The following is a 24,781-nucleotide window of genomic DNA, read 5'->3' as shown; positions in this document are numbered from 1 at the left end:
AAGTGATTACTTCAGTTAACACTAGTGTTAGCAGATTAGCCGCACGTGCGGGGTAGCTACAGATCGAAGCTAGCAACTTGTTTCCCGCCGAGTGGGTTTACATGCGGTGGGTTACCAACAGAAAGCAGATTAAAATAGTCAAACAGAGTAGCGAGTGAGGCGTTCTCGCTCCCTGTTGTAAGGTGTAGCTTACCATTAATAAGTTATCACCGGCACCCGAGTGCTGGGTGGAGGTAGAGGTAGCTAAATCAGGCTAGGCTGAAGTTAGGTAGCTAGGTGGGTTAGGTAGCCCGCCATGCTAAACTTGTAGCTACAGATCGAAGCTAGCAACTTGTTTCCCGCCGAGTGGGTTTACATGCGGTGGGTTACAAACAGAAAACAGATGAAAATAGTCAAACAGAGTAGCGAGTGAGGCGTTCTCGCTCCCTGTTGTACGGTGTAGCTTACCATTAATAAGTTATCACCGGCACCCGAGTGCTCGGTGGAGGTAGAGGTAGAGGTAGCTAAATCAGGCTAAGCTGAAGTTAGGTAGCTAGGTGGGATAGGTAGCCCGCCATGCTAAACTTGAAGTTCGCCACGACGCGGACACTTCACTAGCGATTAGAGTTGGAAAGTAAGCTGACTTAACTGCAAACCTTCAATGCACTTCTTGACGAAGGCAAACAATATAGCACTTACCGGCCGCGGTCGCGTTCGGCGACGGGGTCCTGGACGGTCCGTCTGTGAACGGTTAAGCGAGCACAGCCTTGGCAGGTGCGAGGAGCTTGTAGTAGATCTTCACGGGAAGAAAGCGAGAATGCTGGACTCAGCGTGTCGACGGGGGTAGACACCCCAAGCGGGCGGAGCCCGACTGCGTCGACTGTCTGTCTTTGACAGACGTAATGTCATTGGAGCTTCCATAGATGGTCACGCCCAAGCGTATCCCATAGTGAAACACCGAGCGAAGTTAGAAAAAGAACTCGTGCTATTTTACGCCGCGAGATGAGAACACGCAGTGTTTAACACGGAACAAATATGCGGCGGCACCGTTTCCAACGTGTAGTGTTGCTGTAACACAGTGAAGCTGTCTGGTGCTGAAAGGGGAGTGTCAGCTGTGTGTAGCCTCCTACCAAACCAACGTGACACTGACAGCGACTGCATCTTCAAGAGTTTTTAAGGGTTAAAGAGGTAAACTGTAGATAGCGCAGTGTTTCCATTTGAGTCTATTTGTTATTCAACCTCATGTTTTTGTTGTCGACATTCGAGATTCAGTCCGAGTAGCGCGGACATATCCTCCACCAGTTTGCTACAACGACTTCATCTTTACGAACCTTGTAAGGACATGACGGATCGTTCAAACAAACCTAATTGTGGACATTGACAGAGAGTGTTGCGTTGTTGTATACTCGTAGTTCTAGTCTGTGTGCATAGGTCTACGTGTGTGCATTAGTTACGTTTGTGTGTGTTCAATTATGCCACCATAGACCATGACTATCGCTCTGTGGACATTGGTCGCTGAACAACTCAGAAGTGATTTTATTGCATGCCAGTCAGCAGTGTGAATGCAGAGTAGTTTATTCGCAGATTTAACTTTAGAAATTCTATTAGAAGTCTTGCAGAACACCTTTTCACGGCAGTGGCACTGCCTTTGATTGAGGCAGACAAATAGGTTACTGTCAGGTGTGTGTTTTAGTTATCCCTCTATGATAGACGTTTTTGTTGTTGTTGTTGACGGGGAAGTTCAAGAGATTGTTCTTCTAAAAGCTTATCATCACACCAGGATAATGGTTTTGTCGACAGTTGACACATAGGCTATGAGTGCTGCTCCTAATGAAGTCTGAAATTAAATAGCCTATTGCATGCTGTGTAATTGTGCCTTTTCCAGTAGTAGGCCTAGGCTACGGGCTGCAGCCAAATGGACTTTGCACACAAGAGACTATGTCTGCTATGCATTTCTCCCCACTCACACTTTACTCACACTTCACTTTTTTATTCTTCCACTGTAGTCATAGTCATTCAGGGGGAATTTTAAGGCATTTGAAGCATTTCCCTCATTCTTGAAAGCTTGAACATACTACATTTCCACGCGCACGAGAGAGAAGAAGTCGTTGACGGAGTCCATGGGTGTGTCAGCTGCAGCAGCACCTCATCATTCACTAACTTAACCAATATTGATTACCAGAGAGGCCCTGGCCATTTGAGCATTTGGTTTGTGCTAGGATGATATGATATGAACTAGTATCACTGATATGGTCTTGGTTTGGGAAACATTCATGGATGGATTTGGACGTGTCAGACTGCAAAGACACTACTGTATTTACCACACAGACTGAGTTAATATTCCCTTGGTTAACATGATTAACATTCCCTTGCTGATGATGACTGTGGGCTAGTGTCTGATTGACCTTAACATTTGTAAGTAGCCTACCTCAAAGCACAACACACCTCATGCTGGTTCTAAAACTCGCAAGCATTCATTTCTCCGGATCGATTTTCAAGGCCTCCTGTGTCAAAATAAGGAAAAGGGATAACACTTTAGAACAATAGTCCCTTTAAAGAACGTTTATTAACACTTTATTAACACATTTTAAGGAAATAATTTTATAACATCATTTTAAGTATTTGTAAATGAGTATGAACCCTGTATACCTGTTTATAAAGCTTTTGCTTTTTAGCAACTGTTATTCTGAAGTGTTACCGGAAAAGTCTTGAGATTGTGATCTGCAACACCTGATTCTGTTGCCTCTGTTACATCAATTAGGTACAGAGTAACAAGATGTTAATCATTGTAGTAGCATGAAAGCCTGTCCTACCAAACCCCTTCAGCAAAAAGCTGCCCCTGGGAGCAAATTTAATTTGTGGTCACTAGGGGAGTCTAGATTTCTAGGCTAATGAAATAGAGTATGATTATGTGATACAGTATATTACATGCTACAACATGTAATTACACTAAAATAGGCACTGTGAAATAACAAGTTTACCTCTAGTCTTCATTTACCTCCATAACGGTCAGCACCCATAACGTTTCACCGTCTTACTTTTTCATATACTGGTAAATAAGTTTCAGAGATATTAAAGTGATACTGTCCCATTTTTGGAAATAATCTCATATTGCACATCCCCTTGAGATAAATAATTGAGTTTTACCTTTCTCCTGCACTTTCAACCGTTCTCTGTGTATGGCAGTGCCAAGTTTTCCTCCATGCTAGCAGTTAACATTGAGTCCTATGAGACCAGCTGGCGGCTAACTGGTCTCATAGGAGTCAATGTTAACTGCTAGCTTGGAGGTAAAATTTGCACTGCCGTACTCAGAGAATGGTTGAAAGTACAGGAGAAAGGTAAAACTCAATTATTTAACTCAAGGGGATGTGTAAAATGAGATTATTTCAAAAAATGGGACAGTATCACTTTAAGCTTAACCTTCGAATGACCACCACATGTGTTGTGTGGCTGAGCACAGCAACAGCAAGACAGCCAAGACTTGCGCACAGGTGTCAGTGTTTTCTAGTTTGCCATGAACAACTCATTCTTTTAAAATTGGCTCGACTGTAGCCATTGCAATAGCATTGACAGAACAGGACAGGACCGCGGCACTGAATAAACTGTATCGGGCCATCAGTGAACATTGAACAACAAAATGCACACCCGGAGGCCTTCAAAATCATCGCTGGAGATTTCAGTCTCAAAACTACTAAAAAAATGTCACCAATATCATATGTAAACTTTCCAACAAGAGGACATTTGTTTACACCCCAAAGAAAGAAGCCTACAAAGCCAACCCCCTCCCCCACATTGGACAGTCAGACCTCATTAGCATCTTGATATTACCCCGTTACAATACAGACAAGAAGCAAAACTCCCTAAACCAGTTCTGAAGGAGGTGAGAGAGTTGCCAAAAGTTCAACTTCATCAAGACTGCTTTGAAACAATGGACCAGGACATTTTCAAAACATCTGCTACTCACAACAACCACATGCGAACATTTGACTGTACAACCACTCACATTTCCAACCAATTGGTGAAGTTTGTGGACGACAGAGCACTGGTCGGCCTCATCACTAAGGGTGATGAGTGCAAAGACAACAACCTTGTGCTGAAGGACCAAGGAGATTGTTGTAAACTTTCAGGGAGACCACTCCCAATTGCCACCAATGACCATCGACTGGAGAGTGTGTGTGCAGTGGAGAGTAGGGGTGAAAATCATCGATATGTTTCAAAGCATGATATGCAAAATATACTGTATGTTGAGTTCACTATATTTCAGTCTTGCACTTTAATGTCTATATGTCTGGTTGTCTGTATGTCTATTGTGTATGTCTGTGCCCATGTCTGCATGGTAAAGTAAGTAATGTAATTTCAGTTATTTGTATGACAAGTGCATGTAAAGACATTTACAATAAAGCCAACTTGACTTGACTTATTCTACTGTTCAGTAGGTTGGAAATTGTTGTTTTCAATCACATTGTAAATGTGCATGCCTTCTTGCTTATGTAAAGTGACCACTGTAAATCCCACTGTATTCTATATGTTTCTATTATGTTCTAATTTATTCTGTTCTATTCTATTCTATACGGTTCTAATCTGTTCTTTTCTCTGTCCCCAGGCCATTAAGGGAATCCCTTGAAGCCTTCCCTCTTGCTCAGGAGGCATGTTGGCTCCGCCATGGACAATGCCACCTTCCGTATTGACACCGTCCTGTCAGACGTACACCTATTGCTGCCCAACGCTCAACATCTCATGACCCGCCTCAATGCTGTCGCCCAACCAGGTAGCACAATGATTCTCAACCTTTTTTGAACAAACGCCCCCTTGACTTCATCAGAAGTCTCCCAACGCCCCCTTGACCTCATCATAAGCCGGCTAACAAACCCCCCCCCCACCCTCAGTATTGAAAAATAAAATAGACAAATGCCCCCAAAGGGAACTAAGCACCACCCCCACTCAGCTGTATCCTTCACAACGCCCCCCTTGGGCTCATTAACGTCATTGAACAAAAAAAACATGTTGAAAAATGTTAATAGTGTTAATCCAGTGTTGATCATATTTATTGTTTTTATTCAATAAAATGGGAATTAGACCTTCTAATAATAACAATGGGATTAGGGGAAGTTATAGACAAGATGTAAGCGGGAGTGTGCCTGTTGCCATTTCCATTGCAGACACTGCCAGCTGGGTGGGGGGACAACAAAATACTCCCTTTAGCTAAATTCCATGGTGACACATTTTGCTATAGTGTAAAAAGGTCCAATATTTGTGAAAACATGCCATGTTCAGAGAAGTAGATGTGTGCACATCCCACCCGATGGGCCAGGTGCAGGACAATGAGAGTAAATCCAAGTGAAAAGAGCAATTCCGCGACACTGCTTGTCTATTTATGATTTAATCGAGCAACGTTTCGACCTTCAGGTCTTCATCAGGCAAAGTGTGCAAAGTGCCTGATGAAGACCTGAAGGTCGAAACGTTGCTCGATTAAATCATAAATAGACAAGCAGTGTCGCGGACTTGCTCTTTTCACTTGAAAACATGCCATGCCCATGAAAAGGTTGAGCTGGACAGGGCTCAGCATGGCACCCAGATAATGAAACATGATTAAAAACCCACACACTGAGCGCCAAGCGGATGAATCGTGTTTAATCATCAACAGTGCTCATTGATCCTTCACTCTTCCTGGAGTTCCCACTGTGTGGACATTTATTCATGTTCATGTGCCAATAAAGTGTCTTCTACACCATCAAGGTCTGACCCATAGGCTCCCATCAGGGGGACATGGGGTTGACTTGCAATCTCTCACCTTTCAATAATAATCGATCGTTTTGCTTATAAGAATTGCTCCCTTCATCCAGTTTCCAGGGAAACTGTATTTTCTCCCTGGACAGACTATTAAAAACCAGGACAGTCAGGAAAAACCAGGACAGGTGGCTGCACGCATAATGACATGACATTCCACTTCGCTCACACTGTACTTATACAGAAGTTATTGCTTAGGGTACAGGCTTGAGGGTATCCCAAGAACCTGATTTAGAGTGAGCCAGGTTAAGTTAAACCTGAGTTAGTGATAAATCATTTAAGAGAAGAGCACAGAGTTCTCATTTTCTTAACCAAAAGACACCTGTGGCCCAGGTTATGGGCCATCTATCAGCAGGTTTACCGCTTGTCTTTGCCAGGTTTATCTTGGAATATCCCCAGGGACACACACCCCTAGAACAATGCAGGATTAGATGCCCTGGTCATCTGTGGGGTTTTTTCTTTTTTTTGGGGGGGGGGGCTTTTATATGGTTATTATCCAGAAAGGACAAACTACATAGACAGGAAACGACTGGGAAGAGAGAGAGATGGGTAAATGATCTCGGGCCAGAAGCAAAACTGTGTGCCTGTAGTAATGGTAGAACATACTAGCCCACTGAGCCACGGCAACCCTAACATGAAGGATAAAAAAGCAGTAGGATAAAACTGACACACCTAACAAGGACTATCAATTGCCTTTTTTCTTCACCAGGCACTGATCTTACTAGCCAGTCAAACAGTCACTAATGGGTTATAGTGGCTAGTTACTTCTTTTTTCCTACCAGCTATACTGAATTTTCACCAGTATTTGGCCGGTTTGTGCGTGTTTATTTTGAGCCCTGCACACAAATCTCAAATAAACCAACACACTTTCAATGCTTTAACTCATCTACATGCATTTATTCAAAGCAGACATAGATGCATGGCACTGATGATGGCTTGAGAGCCTCAATGCATCTGCTCTCATGGTGGTATAATTCACTAAATAGATGAGTTTACCGAGTGTTTTTTTTTTTTTTTTCGACCCTAAGTTGAAGACAGGAGAGCCCTTGGTTGGTTAATTACTTCTCGTCCTCATTCTTCCTTCGGGAAAGGGAATCGAATCTGAGTCCCTTCAATCCCAGGACTAAAACTCGTAATCCATTTGGCTAACTTCTTGTCGTGTGTATGCGGTCAGCTAAAGCAGCAACCCAAGCGTGGCTAGGAGGACATACTCAAACTCATACTCAGTTTGAAGGGCAAGATGTCTACTTTGGATGTCAGTCAGCACTTTTTTTCTGTTGAGAGACTTTTTGTGTCTGTCGTCCCTCAGTGATCTATACTTTGAAGATGATAGTGACCGGAATGTAATGTGTAATTTTGCAAGTCTGATTAAGTCAACCTTGAAGTGATGATAAATCATAGAAGAGTGTAGAGTTCTGACTTTCTTAACTAAATGACACCTGTAGCCCAGGCTGTGGACTAACTTATCTATTAGCAGGTTTACTCATTTTCTTAGCCAGGATTATCACTTAACATCTTGGAATACCTCCAGGGACACCCCCCCCCCCGGAATAATGCAGGATTACACTGCAAGACGATATGCATAGAATGAACGATATGTTAAGAAAACTTGTTTGCCTAATAATTCTGTACACCCTGTAATTAAGATATACTTTCAGGGGACCTAGTGAACTAAGCAGGCCGCGCCCTCCTGCGCGCAAACCCAGAGGTGGGTCACCATGCCGTTTAAGAAACGTTAATTGTTATGCTCTAGGTCAGACCAAGTCTCGAAGAGATTTAAAAGTCGATCATAATCAGGCTACTGGTGAAGGTGGGGTCTGTTGTAAAGCTGGCCAACCTCAATATAGGCCTAAAGTGCAGGGGGAGATCCTGGTTGGTCTTCATAGTAAGGCCCTTGGAGGACTTTATAAACTTTAGAGTGACCCTCGAATGAAAACTGTTCCCCACCCCTGGCTTAACATAATTTAAAGGTGCACTGTGTGACCAGAATGGGTACTGCAACTATGCTGCTCATTGAAACTGTGCTGCTTATTACCAAATTGGATATTTTCATGAATATGTACCAAATAATAAACCAATATTTATAAGTATAGTCAAAGTAGAGTAAGTTTTGCAGCTAAAAAGGTACATTTCTGGAAATTCAAAATGGCGGACCATGGAGAAGATCCTTCTTTTCATGTATGAAAAGTGCAATTTTCCCAGTCATAATGAATACTTAGAATTTGGTGGTGGTGGTAAGTATTCATGAAAAAGGTAACATTTGTGAATGGGCAGCATGAATTCTGGAAATAAACTACAAGCAAATATTACACAGTGCACCTTTAAACCTGAGTCTGTGTATACGCTGCATTGATCTGCATTGATCTGCATTGAGATTTGTGACTTTTTTATTATTAAAGATGTGGGTATGTTCTAATGCAAGGTGAGGGCCCTGGCTTTGAAAAAAACATCTCATTTCATGTTTTTATGTGCTTTGGAAGCTGAGATATTTAGGTTTTTATAGGCTGAGGGCACCTTTTCCCAGAAAGGGCTTAGGCATTCAGCAGGCGTTTTTTGCAGGTGCCTTAGGTGTCTAATGGGTTAAGCACAGCCGAAAAAGCAGCATCCCAAGTTTGGCTTGGGCACATGCCATGTCTGGTGATGCCTGGGGATGTTCCAGAACTCATTAGTGTGCAGGAAAAGATGTCAACTGTGGATGTCAGTCAGCAACTTTCTGTTGTGAGAAACTTTTTGTGTCTGTCGTCCTTCTGTGATTTATACTTTCGGGGTGATAGTGACTGGAATGTGATGTGCAAGTTTGCAAGTCTGGGTGTGCAACAGAACTGGTTGATTCCCTCTGGCCTGTCTGAATAATGTTGTTTGCTGGTGTGTTCTGATCCGGAACACTGCTTTTTTGACTTCTGTTGGCTTCTTTTTATGAATGTTGAATTTATAAAGTTAGCGTGGCATATTTTGCATAATAATAATGCAGAATGAAAACAAATCACAGTATGAATAACTACTTATCAATCTGTAATTATTGTATTGTGACTGTGTCATACTGTATGTGGGAATATTGTGCCTGCCACTGCCTACTGAGTGCACTAAGCATTACCTGTGCTGCGTTGTAATGACCAATCTGCAAATGGGCAGGTTCAAATAGTTACCTTAACCAAGAAAGTCCTGCTTTTTCCTGCACTGTTTATGTTTTTTTTTTGCAGGAGTGCACACAGTAAAATTTGCAGTTAAACACTCTGGGGCCATTTTGAACATGATGGGAGTTCACCCCTTCAGCCAACAATTATTTTCAATGCTGTGAGCAAATGTTAGCGAATGGATAAAATATTGTAGGATGCACATTTCAGATTTCAATGCTGTTCAACCTTTCCTCAATTTTGCCGGTCTCAACCCTCTGTATGAATGAAAATTTGTATGAGGGGATGGGAAAACCAGGCTACTGGTCTGCATCACTCCCTGGCCGCAGGGTTTTTTGAGTGACTATTCAGAAAACAACCAGGAGAGTCACACACCAGAGCTGAATGCAAAATCTGGAACATAATAAGAAAATGGTACATTTGTTTACACATTATTGATATACTAGTGTACTACTATATTAGTAGTATACTACATAGTATATAGTAAATATTTTGCAAACCTGACACTTTTACTTGTTTTCTGCCCAACCATTTTGGAATTAGGCATCAGGTGAGATGCTCAAAAAAGACAAAGGCGTTTATGCCACCTTCATCTTTTGATTATTCACCATTGGTTTTTAGTTGCTCTTACAACTCCTGAACATTTGAGGCTGGAATTGCTTGAGCTGCCTTGGAAGAGATGTGCGCTTTTCCACCACCGTTCTGGTTAACCCATTTCAGCCTAAGCCCTTTTTGGGAAAGGGTGCCTAAATATCTCAGCCTCCGAAGCACATACAAAGTGAAAATAAGTTGCATTTGAGCAGCCCTCAAATCTCAAGAGATTTGCAGCCCTCAAATCTCAAGAGCCTGAATGCAGCGTATATGTGTCTCCAGGCTAAATGGGTTAAATAATAACATTTCTGTTGCATGGCATTTCAGCTGAGACTGAAGACCACAGGAATGGCTGGATGAAGGGATGGCTGGTGCAGTGTGTTTTTAGACAGATTACTTTTTTAGCCATCCAGAACATTGAACAAATCATCTGAACTTCAAAAACGCGATTTGATGTGATTTGATTTCACACCCTTGACAGCCACTGTTGCTGTCACCATTTGCGTATGCACAGCCTCCTTCAATAGATTCTATGTTCTGGCATGCAGGCTTGACAGACATTTATTTTTGAATCAATATCATGGTCGATGAGTTGTTGTGGTGCACTGTCGGCATGGTGGAACAAGCTATTAGCTTCTAAAGGGTATTGTCATCTCGCTCAGCATTTACGGTATGAGGCTTGTAAATACGAGAAGGCTTCCTTCCACCCCAATCACCAATCCTCTCCCGCTCACCGGCTGCACTCGTTATTCCTTCACACATGTGTAGCTTGTCCTGTTAAGTGTGCACTGTACATCATATCACAAAATGAGTACACCTAAGTGGTGTAGACATTAATGACTGAGTATATTGAGTTATTTTGAGTGAACAATAAATGTACACTGTTTAACAAACTGTACATTGAAGACTTCTCATTGTATGCTTCAGTTCTTCAGTACTCTGTAGAAATGTGAGGGTTGTACTCAGTACAGTAAACTAATATAATGTACGGTAATGCTGTTTTGCAGTATGCCTTTGCTCTCCTTTTAGTAGCTTTCTGTCAAGATAGTGGTGCGCACAGATACAGTGGCTAAAGGCTTCCAACTCATAGGCGCTTTTCTTGTTTCGTTGTACAGGAGGAAACCGAATCATATTATGACATTTAAGAGTCTTCAGTTTGGAGTGAATCGCGTCTGAAACCTAGAATGCATGTAAATGAGGCTGAATAGGTGTGATCTGACCTTAGGAAGTGCCACTGTGTCTATTAATATTCACCGTTACTGCCAGCTCTCCTCTGAGAGACGTGGTGCAGAGCAGAGCTAATCAGCTTGGCAATGAAGTGGGATCGAGCAAATTCTCCAAAGTATTGCACAGAAAGGCAATTTCCCACCCATACATTTGCCAGATGGGACCTGCCAACAACTGGACATGTCCTGAAGTTTCGCTCTCCTTATTAAATATTATCTATTTCACTTCCCACATTAACTTCGTCTTTTTTGTTTGTGTGCCCTTGGGGATTTTGAAATTCTGAGTGCTGATATCGGTTTTGTTATTTCTTTGCTTCTCATTTTTCACCCTACGCCTTCCCTCAGTGACATGGCATGGGGACCCGGATACATCTTCCAACCGTATCTCTGTCATTTCGTGAAGTTTTCACGAAGAAAAATGGGGAAATTAACTTGCATTGCATGGTGCATTCACGTTATTGCCCGTTTTTCATGGTTGGGCAACGCTTCCGCTGCCTATTCATTTGAATTGCCTGACTGCTGCCTAGCGACCCACTAGTTTGACGCCCTTTCGGTACCGTCACATGGTAATCAAACATTTCAAACAAGCAATTTAGGGTTAGGGTTAAGGTTAGGGTTAGGTTTAGGTTTAGGTTTAGGTTTAGGGTTAGGGTTAAGGTTAGGGTTAGGTTTAGGTTTAGGTTTAGGGTCGTATGACATAAGGCGTAAGTACCGAAAGGGCGTCGAATTAGTGAGTCCCGAGTGTATCAGCAGTGTTCTGTCAGCACCTAACCCTTTGTCTTGTCTCTCGCTTTGTCTTGTACGTCAGTGAGGCTGTGGATGGAGAGATGTATTATCTTGGAGATGGAGATTTTGAGGACTTTATGCTTGCTAGTGACAGTATGAAGAAACAGAGGGAGCAGTAGTGTAGAAGGGACTGTATGATCTTGGATATTGCAGTCTTTCGTGCTTGTTTTTCTGTAACTTAGAGCAGCAGCATGGATAGAATATGAGAATAGCAATAGCCCAGTTGCAGACATTTGAAATATTTAAGTCTTTTTTGCTTGTTTTTGTGTTTGTGTTCCCTCTACTTCACAGTCTTTGTCTCCAAGTTCAAGATCCTGAAGGATGTGGAGGAGAGGGAGTCCGCCTCTGTGTCTGGCTGCACGGTACCATCCACACCCACTGAGGGAGTCCAGGAGGGGGTCGAGGAGGAGGAGGACGCAAGCCCCCCCAGGGTATCGCACACACCCCCTCTGGATGAGGACGGGGACCTGGACGTGGTCAGAAGGAGACCCTTGGAGGCCTCCCCAGGGAGGGAGAGTGAGAGTCGGACGGGAAGGGGCCGGGGCAGGGAGGCAACCTGCCCCATCATTATCATACAGGCATCGGGCGATGCAGAGGAAGGCTGTGGGGAAGAGGAGGACGAGGATGCTGATGAGGAGGATGTGCCGCGCCCGGACATCATCAGAATAGGTTATTTTTTGTTCTCTATTCTCTGTTGTGTTGGTCAATTTTAGTATTAGATGTCAAGTGGTACAACCGCAACTAATGCTAATATCCAATGCATCAGAAAAAATATATATTTATTTGATTTTTATTTGATTGTCTAAGACGCATATTCATTGAGCGTACATTAAATGCCAATTATTTCGTGTATTTGTACTTTTCTTGTACAAGAGTGGCATTAGCCCTTGGCAATACCGCCTGACGTCTGTTACTAAAAATGTCCCATACAGTATACATAGTACATGCAGCATGTTCACACCATTTTTTAATATTGCACGGCGTTCTGTAACAGCAGATAAGATATGTCTTTCAATTACAAAATGGAACAGCATGTGCACCCTGGAAGAGCTCTTTTGGGAGAAGAGATGAAGCCATTCCAGACTACAAACCTTATTCTAACCTGGTCCCTGCGTGCCTTCTTCTGACGTGCTTCCAACAGCAAACCTTATTTTTATTTCCACACTTACGTCGTACAAACAACAGGTCCTTGGCCATGGCTCAAATGGCAGTGGCACGGTGCTGTTACACCAGAGGCCTGGGTTCAATTTCCGTGTTTCATTTTGTGTTGGTAATTGTGTGTAATTGTGTCGTATTGTGTATTCTGTTCTATTTTATTCTGTTCTGTTCTTGTGTCTGCCATTGTGCTGTGTTCTTGGTGCGTCTCAAAAGGCAATGACACTGTGCTGTTACCAGAGGCCTGGGTTCAATTGCAGCTCAAGGTCATTCCACCCACCACACCCCTCCCCATTTCCTGTCATCTCGTCAGTCTCACTATGAAATAAAGCTAGCCTGGCGTCGCCATCCTATGTACTCCACCCAAAGATTTTGGCTCCGCACATTGTCTGGCAAAAGCCTCCAGCTCGGTTCTCTCAGCGTTTAGCCAATCAACAAACAGTTGAGAGTGGTGACGCAGAACTCACCCGCGAAGCCCCTTACTGATGGGTTAAGGTAACTATATTCACATTTTTGTTTTGTTATTTGTATGCTTTTGCGATGCTATATCATAACAGGCATGCTAATAAAGCACAATTTGGGTTTTAATTTGAATTCTGAACGACAGTGAATTAAATGGCAGAGTAAGATCAGACCAGCTGCCACCCTCCACGGAGACGGATTCCTCTTGGCTTTTGCCAGGCTGTTTGACGGAGTCAGCAGTCGCTCTCGCCCAGGCTACAATAAAGCCATAAAAAGTATTGAAGTATTAAATATTGAAAAACACAATTTTTATCTACTGAGGAAGATCATTTCACTAGAACAGTCACAGAGAAAGCTTGATCCCCTTGTATGTATATGCCGTATGTGCAGTGTGTTCTTGTGTAATTGTGTTGTAATTGTGTTGTATTGTGTACTCTATTCCAGTGTTTCTCAACCTTTCTCAGACCGAGGACCACTTTGTTCCCCCAAAAATGTTCCGAGACCACCTGTCAACTGAATTGACAGTTGCCGGTTGCTAATTTGACACTGCTAATTTCGATACAGACCACTTACTTTTTATTCACATTACAAGTCTGTGTTATTGTGGTGACAATAAGACTTTAGCTGTGTTTAGATTTGTAATCGGGTTGCAAATATAGCCTACTGCTAGCTTATCTTGGAAAGGAAACCCCTTCACGGACCACTTGAGCTCTGTCGCGGACCACCAGTGGTCCCTGGACCACACTTTGAAAATCACTGCTCTATTCATGATGTTCTATGTTCTTGTGTATGCCATTGTGCTGTGTTCTTGGTGTGTTCTATTCCATGGCCTTTCTTTTCTGTGAAATCTCATTAGGTCTGGACTGGGATCGAAAAACCCACTTTAATTGACCCCTCACACATGCAATCCCTTTTCGTACTATATTCTGTTTGACTCAGTCCACGGTCTATAATGAAAATGGACCAATGGGCTGCCCCTTCTCAACCATGAACGAGTCCCTAAGAAAAAAACAAACAAACAAACAAAAAAGCAGCTGCATTGACCAAAGGGGACTGTTGGCGCACTGGGGAAATGCCCTGTATGTAGGACTGGGTACCGAAATTCAATTCTTTGATGGAACCGAATTAAAAGCTAAGGTTCTACTTGGCATCGAAACGTGCCTTGTCTATCGGTTCCACGTTTCGGTTCCTGAAGTCTGACTGTCAGAGCCATCAGAGAAATTAGAACACAGGGAGCCATCAAATGTGTGTTTAAGCACGCGGCCATTTCAGCCAACCACAAGTGTCACAAACTGACCACGCTCCTCCTCTTCCCGTTTCGCACCTCATTAACGACTGATAAGACAGCTGATTTTCAACCAGCTGGTTGTACTTGAGAAACATGCCGTCGAAAGCGTGGCTCTATTTCAGGAAAGTAGATAAAGGAGCGCGCTGCAATATCTGCAATAAACTAATATCATGCAAGAATGGCAATACATCCAACCTGTTCAAACACCTGCTCTTGCATTCGATTAACTTGCGTGCAGAGAGTTGCAGCATCTTTACAACGGCAACACCGTCAACCTCAACCATGACCTCGACTCTTCAGGAAGATGTCTCCGACTCCTTGGAAACATGTTTTTCCATGAAAAGAGCTAACTTAGAAATAACTGGTCTTGTGTTGGGGACGTACAAATGTAGCCTATTTAGACCGTCGGTTTAATTCGAGGGAACAAAGAACACAGCGACAAAAAAAGATTTCCTCTCTATCCGGCTGGAGAATAACGCCATTGTTTACTTGAAGTAGCGGCCGCTTAAGGTTAAATAACTGTGGATTGAAAGAACATAAAAACGTTCCGTAAAAAAACTGTAAAAAGCTAAGAATCTCAGCTTTCGAACAAGCCCTAACACATGTCTGTAGGTCTAGGTTAAGGAGATCGCTGGCTGTTAGGAAAAAAATGACGAGATAAAAAAATGGTTGGAAAGCGCTATTTTTTCACTTGCAACAGCGGCCGCTTACAGTTCAATAACTTTTGATTGAAATAACATAAAAACGTGCCGTAAAAAACTGTAAAAAGCTAAGAATCTCAGCTTTCGAACAAGCTCTAACACATGTCTATAGGTCTAGGTTAAGGAGATCGCTGGCTGTTAGGAAAAAAATGACGAGATAAAAAAATGGTTGGAAAGCGCTATTTTTTCACTTGCAACAGCGGCCGCTTACAGTTCAATAACTTTTGATTGAAAGAACATAAAAACGTGCCGTAAAAAGCTAAGAATCTCAGCTTTCAAACAAGCCCTAACACATGTCTGTAGGAGAAGGACAGGTTGTTTTTACCACCAGAAAGTGGCAATCTTGGGTCTCTGTTTTGGTAAGCTGTCGACAGACTGGGTAGCATAGGCTAGGCTACATTAAAAAATCATGTCAGGCACGCTTGACATAGGATTGGTACCAGAAGTGAAGTTGCACCGTACAGCAGAACAATTGTAATCAGACATGAGTACATTTATCAGTATCAAAACCGTTTATTATACTTGCCAAGCCATGCCGAGAGGACAACTTGCAGCATGCAATTAATCATGAATGCTGTAGGCCTATAGAATTAAATGCCTTTAACCAGCCATTGCTTAAGTCACGATGAGCGCCGCCTTGTGGCAGGCAGGGAAACTCATGATTTACAGACCCGTTACGCCATCTACTGGCCACTTTGGGTAACTGCAGGTTTAATTCAGGGTTTCTAGGAACCGAAAATGGAACCGTTCTGGTACCGGAACCGAAACGAAGGAACCGGAAATGGAACCGGAACCGAAAATTGTCAATCAATACCCAGGCCTACTATGTCAGATTACCAGTCCAGCCCTCAGCCCTGTGTCTCACCACAAGCCAAAGTAATTCCACACCTCAATGTCTGAAGCAGTCAGTGGCTTATTGATCATCTTTTAGACTTCTGTGGCAAGCAGGTTTTCTGTTCCCACTGCTATCCTTCGCTCCATTATGACATGGCTGTGTGGATGGGAGATAGGGTTCATGTTTTCATATCATCTTCAATTGTGCCATCTGGCTGCTTGTGTCCAATAATCCATTGTGCATAACTGTGTGTCTGTGTCTGTCTCCTTTCGTAGAGCACACAATGGCTACCCCACTGGAGGATGTTGGCAAGCAGGTACGCATGTCCTACAGCTGTGCCTTAGTCATCACACACACACACACACACACACACACACACACACACACACACACACACACACACACACACACACACACACACACACACACACACACACACACACACACACACACACACACACACACACACACACACACACACACACACACTTTAAATTGGGTTCAAATGGTTTTCACAGACAACATTGCTACAGACACACGCGCGTACACACACATGCACGTAGACACACACACACACACACACACACACACACACACACACACACACGTGCGCACACACACACACACACACACACACACACACACACACACACACACACACACACACACACACACACACACACACACACACACACACACACACACACACACACACACACATTTAAAGCCCAACTGGGAAACTCCTCACACATTTTAAATTGGGTTCAATTGTTCTTCACAAACAACATTGCCACCTATTAGGTACACACACACATGTGCGTACATACACCCACATGTGCGTACATGCGCGCACACACACACACACACACACACACACACACACACACACACACACACACACACACACACACACACACACACACACACACACACACACACACACACACACACACACACACACACACTGCTGATGTCCATGGTGCTGTGTCTTGTTTATAGATCTGGCGGGGAGCGTTCCTGCTGGCTGATTTCATCCTCTCCCGACAAGCTGACTTTGCCGGAGCCACAGTGCTGGAGCTCGGTGCTGGCACCGGAATCACCAGCGTTGTTGCGGCAACGGCAGCCAGAACGGTGTATTGCACAGGTATAATAGCACAACTAATGTAACACAGCTAAACCATCAACACTGGCATAAGTAGAGTAGGCAGGCAGGCCACCACTGGCCAGCATCGTTGGCCAACAGGGTTGGATTTCAGGCTAGGTATAATAATAATAATAATTGTATTTGTATAGCACTGTATCATAGGCATGCAACTCAAAGTGCTTAACAAGGTATGACTACGGCCTACTGCCAGGGTGAGCCTGATTGACCAAAAGTGAAAAATGTGCAGAATTGTAACAAGATGCAATATTGACAATTTCATCTGTCGTGTTCTGTACAGTTGGTAGACATGTCATCCTTAATTCCTAATTCCTTATAATTGTGGCACCGTTTATGGAAATTTGTTGGGAAATTTGCCTTTCCGGGAAGTCACAACAAACTGTAGCCTAGGGAACCTAAGCCATCTTAAAGGATTTTCAACATTATTATTATTATTATGATTATGTTATTGTTATTATTATTTTCAACATAAAGCCCATTTTCTGAGTTGTCTACGATGATATAGAGTTCCTCTCACCATTTATTTCATGTTTGCTGCTGTCATTTTTAATTTGGCTAATGTGAATTTTGTCTTAACCGGCTTTAGAATGACCGTCTATGGACATGTCCAAATATGTTCCTAAAACCACCCTAACCACCCCTGTTTTCGAGACCAAGTGTTCAGAGGTATTCACTGATATTCCACAGTAATTTTTGTAGCGACAAATGGCCTCTGTCGTGTTTATGTAGCATTTTTTCTTTAATTCCCAAAATGGAAAATACATTATGACAGAAGCCATATTTGCCTTCAAACAAATGTTGAAGGTGTTTTTAACAAACATTAAAAAAAACGGTGAGTTGGCCTCTCAGGGAGCCTCAGAGAACAACTGGAAAAACAAGAGATTGTTAAAAGTCAATTTAACAGGAGGGGAGGTGGGGAATGAGCTTATTTGCGGAAATGGTGGCATGTTCTTCTGATTGTTACTGATATTGGGTTCATTTAATCAGGTCCTCTTCCAGGAAAATAAATTCAGTAGCTCTGTCTGTCTGTCTGTCTGTCTGTCTGTCTGTCTGTCTGTCTGTCTGTCTGTCTGTCTGTCTGTCTCTCTCGCTCTCTCTCTCTCTCTCTCTCTCTCTCTCTCTCTCTCTCTCTCTCTCTCTCTCTCTCTCTCTCTCTCTCTCTCTCTCTCTCTTACTAGAAGTGCCTTTTTGAGTGTGCATTGAAATAGATTTATGGGTAGTTGGAAGCAATAACAATCATGCATCAGTTGCTACTCAGCCACGACTATGCCTTAATTTGGTAATATTTGTACATGTATTTTGCATTTGTATTTAGCACTTGTACATTGTGTGCAAAATTATAAGGCAGTAGTATTTTTAGGAAGTACATACAGTATGTCACGTAAGTGAGTACACTCCTCACATTTTTGTAGATTTGTGAGTATATCTTTTCATAGGACAGCATTAAAGAAATGTCACTTCAACACAATGATTAGTGACCTGTTAACAACATACACTGTATAACCGCTTACATTTCTTGTTCACTCAGAAAAAAATCAAAATACAGCAATTCATGTTTGAACATGTACCCACAAAAGGGAGGACACCCCAGATTAAAATCCGGTAGAGAAGGGTCTGAATCGTCTCGAAATTAAAAGGGAGGTCATCTGTGTGCGTTTCAACCTTTCTTTACATTGAACTTTTACATTTTGAGTCTGCACCTGGCTTAAATAGATTGGTGTGAGATTTGAATGAAATCCTATGGAGAGTATCATGATCTGCTTCAGTAGTCACAGTGCATGTTGACATGCATGTTTATTTTAGGTGTAATTCAGATTTCTAATGTTGAAGGCATTCATGTGTCCCCAAACCATGGCAGTCCCACTACCATGCTTGACTAGCCAGATGATAAACTTTTTTGTAAAACTCACTTGTTTACCACTTCACATGCTTGACACCATCTAAACCAAATTTGTTTATCTTGGTCTCTTCAGACCACACAACATGGTTCCAGTGATCCATATCCTTGGTCTGTTCATCTCTTTTGAGACCAAGATAAACACATTTGCTTTAGAAGGTAAACTGGCATTAACTTCTCATATTTTTCTCATATCCTTATCATGTGTTTTTAAATTAAGGCTTGAAGTCGTTCTCATAACCTTATTAAGTTTCTTATTAATTAAGGCCTGAAAGAGATAATTTCCCTTGAGACAACGTTTGTTAACCCACATCAACACTTGTAGAAACCCGTGCCTGTTGTTTGTACGTCTTCTTAATCATCATTTAACACGATGTTTTCATTTGATGCAAATCATGAGAGCCTGCCACGAGTTGTTGTTTGGAAAAGGAGCAAAAACCTACACTTCAGTCCAACAAGCAAAAAAATTTTCTTGAATGTTTCATTTATTTTTCAGATGTTGGAGAAGACTTGCTGAATATGTGTCAAAGAAACATCACATTAAATCAGCATCTCACAGAAGGCAAGGGTGAGTTTCCAAGAAGGTGTTGATAAGTAAGACTGCACTGCACACCCTAAGTCAAGATGCAGGACAAAGGCCCGTTTATATGCGCATCAATAAGCCGTTTATGATCAGGTTTTTTGAGTTACTGGTTTATTCGAGCGCTCATGTAAACTGAATAAACAGTTTTCATAACTGGTTTATTGCCGTAATCGGTTTATGAGAAATCCGATTCGCACAGGTAGGTTTTTGGCTAATAAACTGGTTTCTCGTGTCATGTATCCAGCATAATCGGGTTATGATCAGGTTATTGACATTCTAGAAGGATAAGTAGACAAGTCTTAAATTCTACCTTCGTGTCACACACTTTAGTGGAACACAGGCAACCGACGGACTGCATATAAACAGCAATAAACCGTTTACTCCAATAACCTGTTTATTCCAATAACCTGCTTATTGCGGCCATATAAACGGGCTCATTGATTGCGATGTCTGCACACTTGAAATCTTTTTTTGTTTGTTTACTCTGTGTTGGGCATGGCAGAATTACGTTTCGGCACTGTGGTGCAGCAGCAGGTCTTGGTGAAAGAGTAGCAGAAGGGTCATTGATGGTTTTGAGTACCCGACAGCAGAGTGGAGCAACCACAGCCAATACCTGTATACATTAAAAACTGCATTATCTCAGACGCATATTAATTTCTTGTTGTACATGAATTACTAATGACTAATTGTGGTTAAGCTATGGCATTGTTTGTGGTTATTCCACCTGACATCTGGTACTAACAAAAACGCCTATGACCTAAAAACCTCTGTGGTTAAACAATGTACTAAACCAGGGGCACAGAGTCATAGAATGGCAAAACATTTTTAAGAGCAATGGTGGATCATACACTGTAAAACATTGCAGCCAGTTAAACGTAAAAAGGTAAGTTGCCCTACTGCCTGTATGTGAACTCAACTCAAGGCTTAGCTCAACTCGAGGCTTTCTCAAGTTGAGTTAACTTACAGATATAAGGTTGCAGGGAAACTTACCTTTTTACGTTTCAGTGGCTGGAATGTTTTACAGTGTACACTAAAAAAGCTCCTTGTAATAGACCCTTGTGTGTTTTATCAGTGTCCTATAATCCACTATTGCTCTGTCGGTGGACTATTAAAGTAATGGGTGTTGAAGCAGACCATTGGAAAGGGCAAAGCCATAATTTTCAATGGATTTAGGAATAGCTATCTTTTATGTATATGGTCTGTATAAAAATGGGTTAACAGACTGGCAGCAGAGTAGACCAAGGGCACAGTCATCCGATTTCATGGATGGACTGCCTCCTTGCATCTCAAAAATTGGTTCCATGATTGAGGCCGTTACCAGGAGCTAGGGTGGCCCTTCTCGCTCTGTTCTCAATGCTGCCCTTAGAATGTGAATTTCCTCTACCTGATTGTGGGACACCGCTTTTATATTGCATTCCATTGCACTTAGCAGACACAAAGTGATTTATAAAAGAGGACATAAACGAGCTGCATTGGGTGTTAGAATAAGGATACAGAGTATTGGCATGCAATACTACGTCTGCATTACATTGCATTACATAAAAACAAAACAAAAAATCCATCAAACTGTGCTTTGTAGTCTTCGCTAGCTTATTGATATAAGACTGAAACAAATGGAACCAAAAAACAAACACAAACGACAACAAAAAACCCACAAAAAACCCACACACAAACATAAAGAAACCAAAAGAGATCTGAGAGAGTTGGTTTCATTTATTACCTGATCGCCTGGAGGAGTTGGGCCACAAATTGCAATTGCCCTGTGTGTCTGCCTGCCTGCCTGTCCCCCCACAGTCATTTTGGTCTGACGCCAATCTAGCGCATCTAGTGCCTCTAGTGTTGGCCTGGGGAGCAGATTGCCTGTTGATTTTATTTGATTTTTTTTATTGCAAGATATATCTTAATATTTCAAAAATAGAGAGAATCCACAGCAGCAAGGAGTGGAACTCGCTCACCGATAGCCGATGCAATAACTCCTTTATTGCTTTTACATAAGTACTAAAAGTGCTTCCCGCACGTGCAAACGTTTTTTTTCAGTCACCAGACCTTCCTCAGTGCAAACAAGCCATATGAAAAAGAACTTCCTTATATAGACTACAGTACACCTAATAGGCGGTAGATATGTCAATTAAGAAGTTGTTTAGGTTGATGTGTTGACTAACAAAGTTGGAAGGTACTGCTAGGCATACAGTGCCCTCCATAATTATTGGCACCCCTGGTTGAGATGTGTTAAAAGCCTTAAAATAAATTCAGTGTTTATTGCAGAAGAATACTGTCACACTGAAAATTTTAGGAAAATGTAGCCTTCAACTCAAATGAATTGTAGGAAAATAAAAAAAAATCCCTGACTAAAAAATAATTATTTTTCATTAAATCACCTGTTCCACAATTATTGGCACCCTTAACAATTCCCAGGAAATAAATATAATTGAAGCATTTCTGTCATTTCTACAGTAGTTTACAAAGTTTACCAGAGTATGTAGGAACATTTAATTAGTAATTCATCACTTCCTGTTTCCCTGGGGTATAAATATGACGTGACACCGAGGCCATTTCTCTTATCCACTCTTAAACATGGGAAAGACAAAGGAACACAGCATACAAGTGAGGCAGATGTGCGTCGACCTTCACGGGTCAGGCAGAGGCTACAAGAAGATTGCCACTCAACTGCAGCTGCCCATATCCACTGTGAGAGGAATAATTAAGAAGTTCAAAACAACTGGAACAGTGGTAAACAAGCCTGGACGAGGACCCAAGTTTATTTTTCCACCACGCACAGTGAGGAGGATGGTAAGAGAAATCAAAAGATCTCCAAAGCTCACTGTTACAGAATTACAACAAATGGTAGCATCCTGGGGTCACAAAGTCTCCAAATCAACCATCAGGCGCTGTCTACACGCCAACAAGCTGTTTGGGAGGCATGCACGGAGAAAACCTTTCCTCACTCACAATCATAAACGCAAGCGTCTGGAGTTCGCCAAGCGGTATTGGGGCTTCAACTGGGACCGTGTGCTTTGGTCAGATGAGACCAAGATTGAGCTTTTTGGCAACAAACACTCTAAGTGGGTCTGGCGTACCACGAAAGATGCGCATGCTGAAAAGCACCTCATACCCACTGTGAAGTATGGGGGTGGGTCAGTGATGCTGTGGGGCTGTTTCGCTTCCAAAGGCCCTGGGAACCTTGTTAGGGTGCATGGCATCATGAATGCTTTGAAATACCAGGACATTTTAAATCCAAATCTGTTGCCCTCTGCCCGAAAGCTGAAGCTGGGTCGTCACTGGGTCTTTCAGCAAGACAATGACCCTAAACATATGGCCAAATCTACACAGAAATGGTTCACCAGACACAAAATCAAGCTCCTCCCATGGCCATCTCAGTCCCCTGACCTCAACCCCATTGAGAACCTGTGGGGTGAGCTGAAGAGGAGAGTACAGAGGAGAGGACCCAGGTCTCTGGATGATTTAGAGAGATTCTGCAAAGAGGAATGGCTGAAGATCCCTCTTTCTGTCTTTTCCCATCTTGTGAAACATTGTAGGAGAAGATTAGGTGCTGTTTTGTTGGCAAAAGGGGGTTGTACAACATATTAACACGAGGGGTGCTAATAATTGTGACACACATTATTTGATGTCAAATAATTATTTCTTTATGTGGGATTTTTTCCCCACTGAATAAATGCACTTGTATTGAAGGTTGGATTTTTCTCTTTTTTTCCATTAAGGTCCCATATTATTTAGAAAAAAAATAAAATAATTGGAAGCTAAAAAACACATCTCAACCAGGGGTGCCAATAATAATGGAGGGCACTGTATGTCATGCAGGGGCAGATCTAGCCATTTTGGGGCCTTAGGCGAAATATAATCATGGGGCCCTCAAAAGTCATTCTTGAAACATGTACACAAAATAAAGGTCACCAATTATCATGGAAGGAGCGAGGATGCTATTTTAGTGTTTGGTCACATAAACAGTACTGTATATCTTCAACTACATAAGTGACAAATTAAGATCAGGCCTGATTTTTTGTGCTTTAATTGCGGCTGTTGTGACAGTTAGGGGCCCCTGTGGAAGGCAGATTTGGTCGGGGCCCGAGGCTGCCTAGGTTTGCCTAATGTAAAGTCCGCCTCTGCTTATACTGTATGTCAAAAATAGAGAGAATAAATTTCCCATCTGTGAGTGCTATGCAGGTAACCATTCTCAGTGTTTCCCATACATTGAGGAAACTATGGCGGCCCGCCATAGTTTAAATTTGGCCGCCATAGTTTACGAAAATGTAAAAAAAAAAAAAAAAATTTTTTTTTACTTTTTTTTTTTTTTTTTTTAAACGATATCCGTTTTTGTTAAAAACGATTTGAATTACGATTTTGAATTTCCTTCGCATTTTCCTCCTGGAGTAAATACATACAGACTCTGTATTGGTTAGATAAGTAGTCCCACGGTAACACAGAATGAGGGGAAAGCATTAGGAAGTGACCGTAAGGGTATTACAGTTGATTCATGTGTGCACACGTGTAACATCGGGTGAGTAACAGAACATGTGCGCAACGATGCGTTATGACACGCCGATATGCGAGCATCTTCGTCCAAATCGCTAGTCGCATGCATCATCGCTAACTGCGTTTACATCGCGTGCCGCGTGTAAGGGAAATGTTAGTTGTTGACATGTATGGAATTCACTTCAATTTGTGCTGTTTCTTGCTTCAGTTGTGGACAAAACGATTGCCCAAACTCACAATAGAAAGCCTTTGCTGTGCTACTGTCCCAGAGAGCTGAAAAAAAAAAACCTTCACAGAAGAAGTCACACTTAACAGGGGTGTTAACCAATCCAATGATCCAATGAACCAATCCCTCTCTCTCTCTCGCTCTCTCGCTCTCTCTCGCTCTCGCTCTCGCTCTCTCTCGCTCTCTCGCTCTCTCTCTCTCGCTCTCATAGTAGCCTACTATTTACCCATAACAAATGGTGAATTTCTGAGCCCTTTTTAATTTGTAGCCTATACCACTGAAGGCATGATAATGCTTCATCATATTTTAGAAATAGGGCCTATGTGCCTTTTATATACCAAATGTTTACCAGCACCCCTCATGTAGAATGTGTACGCCTACAGATATGTGTGGGGGAAAAGGCATAGCCTACCCTCTAAGACCCTTTTTGTCTATGCGTTAACAATTTCACAGTGCTCTTAAATTCTTATCTCTGCTC

At 42.3% G+C, this 24,781-nt stretch overlaps 1 protein-coding gene across 1 annotated transcript in view; it reads left to right on the top strand.

The window, feature by feature from the left end:
* Positions 1 to 1,182: 1,182 nt before the first annotated feature.
* The window catches only part of mettl22 (methyltransferase 22, Kin17 lysine), a 46,926-nt gene continuing 23,327 nt past the window's right edge, over positions 1,183 to 24,781 (top strand). Inside the window, exons 1-6 of the mRNA XM_063221315.1 lie at positions 1,183 to 1,313; positions 4,583 to 4,747; positions 11,795 to 12,172; positions 16,220 to 16,260; positions 16,944 to 17,088; positions 19,500 to 19,571. Coding sequence (XP_063077385.1) covers positions 4,642 to 4,747; positions 11,795 to 12,172; positions 16,220 to 16,260; positions 16,944 to 17,088; positions 19,500 to 19,571 — 742 coding nt within the window. The 5' untranslated portion in view covers positions 1,183 to 1,313; positions 4,583 to 4,641. The remainder of the gene's footprint in view (positions 1,314 to 4,582; positions 4,748 to 11,794; positions 12,173 to 16,219; positions 16,261 to 16,943; positions 17,089 to 19,499; positions 19,572 to 24,781) is intronic.

The sequence above is a fragment of the Engraulis encrasicolus genome, chromosome 2, assembly GCF_034702125.1.
Source record: "Engraulis encrasicolus isolate BLACKSEA-1 chromosome 2, IST_EnEncr_1.0, whole genome shotgun sequence".
Taxonomy (NCBI): domain Eukaryota; kingdom Metazoa; phylum Chordata; class Actinopteri; order Clupeiformes; family Engraulidae; genus Engraulis; species Engraulis encrasicolus.
This window is presented reverse-complemented; position numbering and strand designations above follow the sequence as displayed.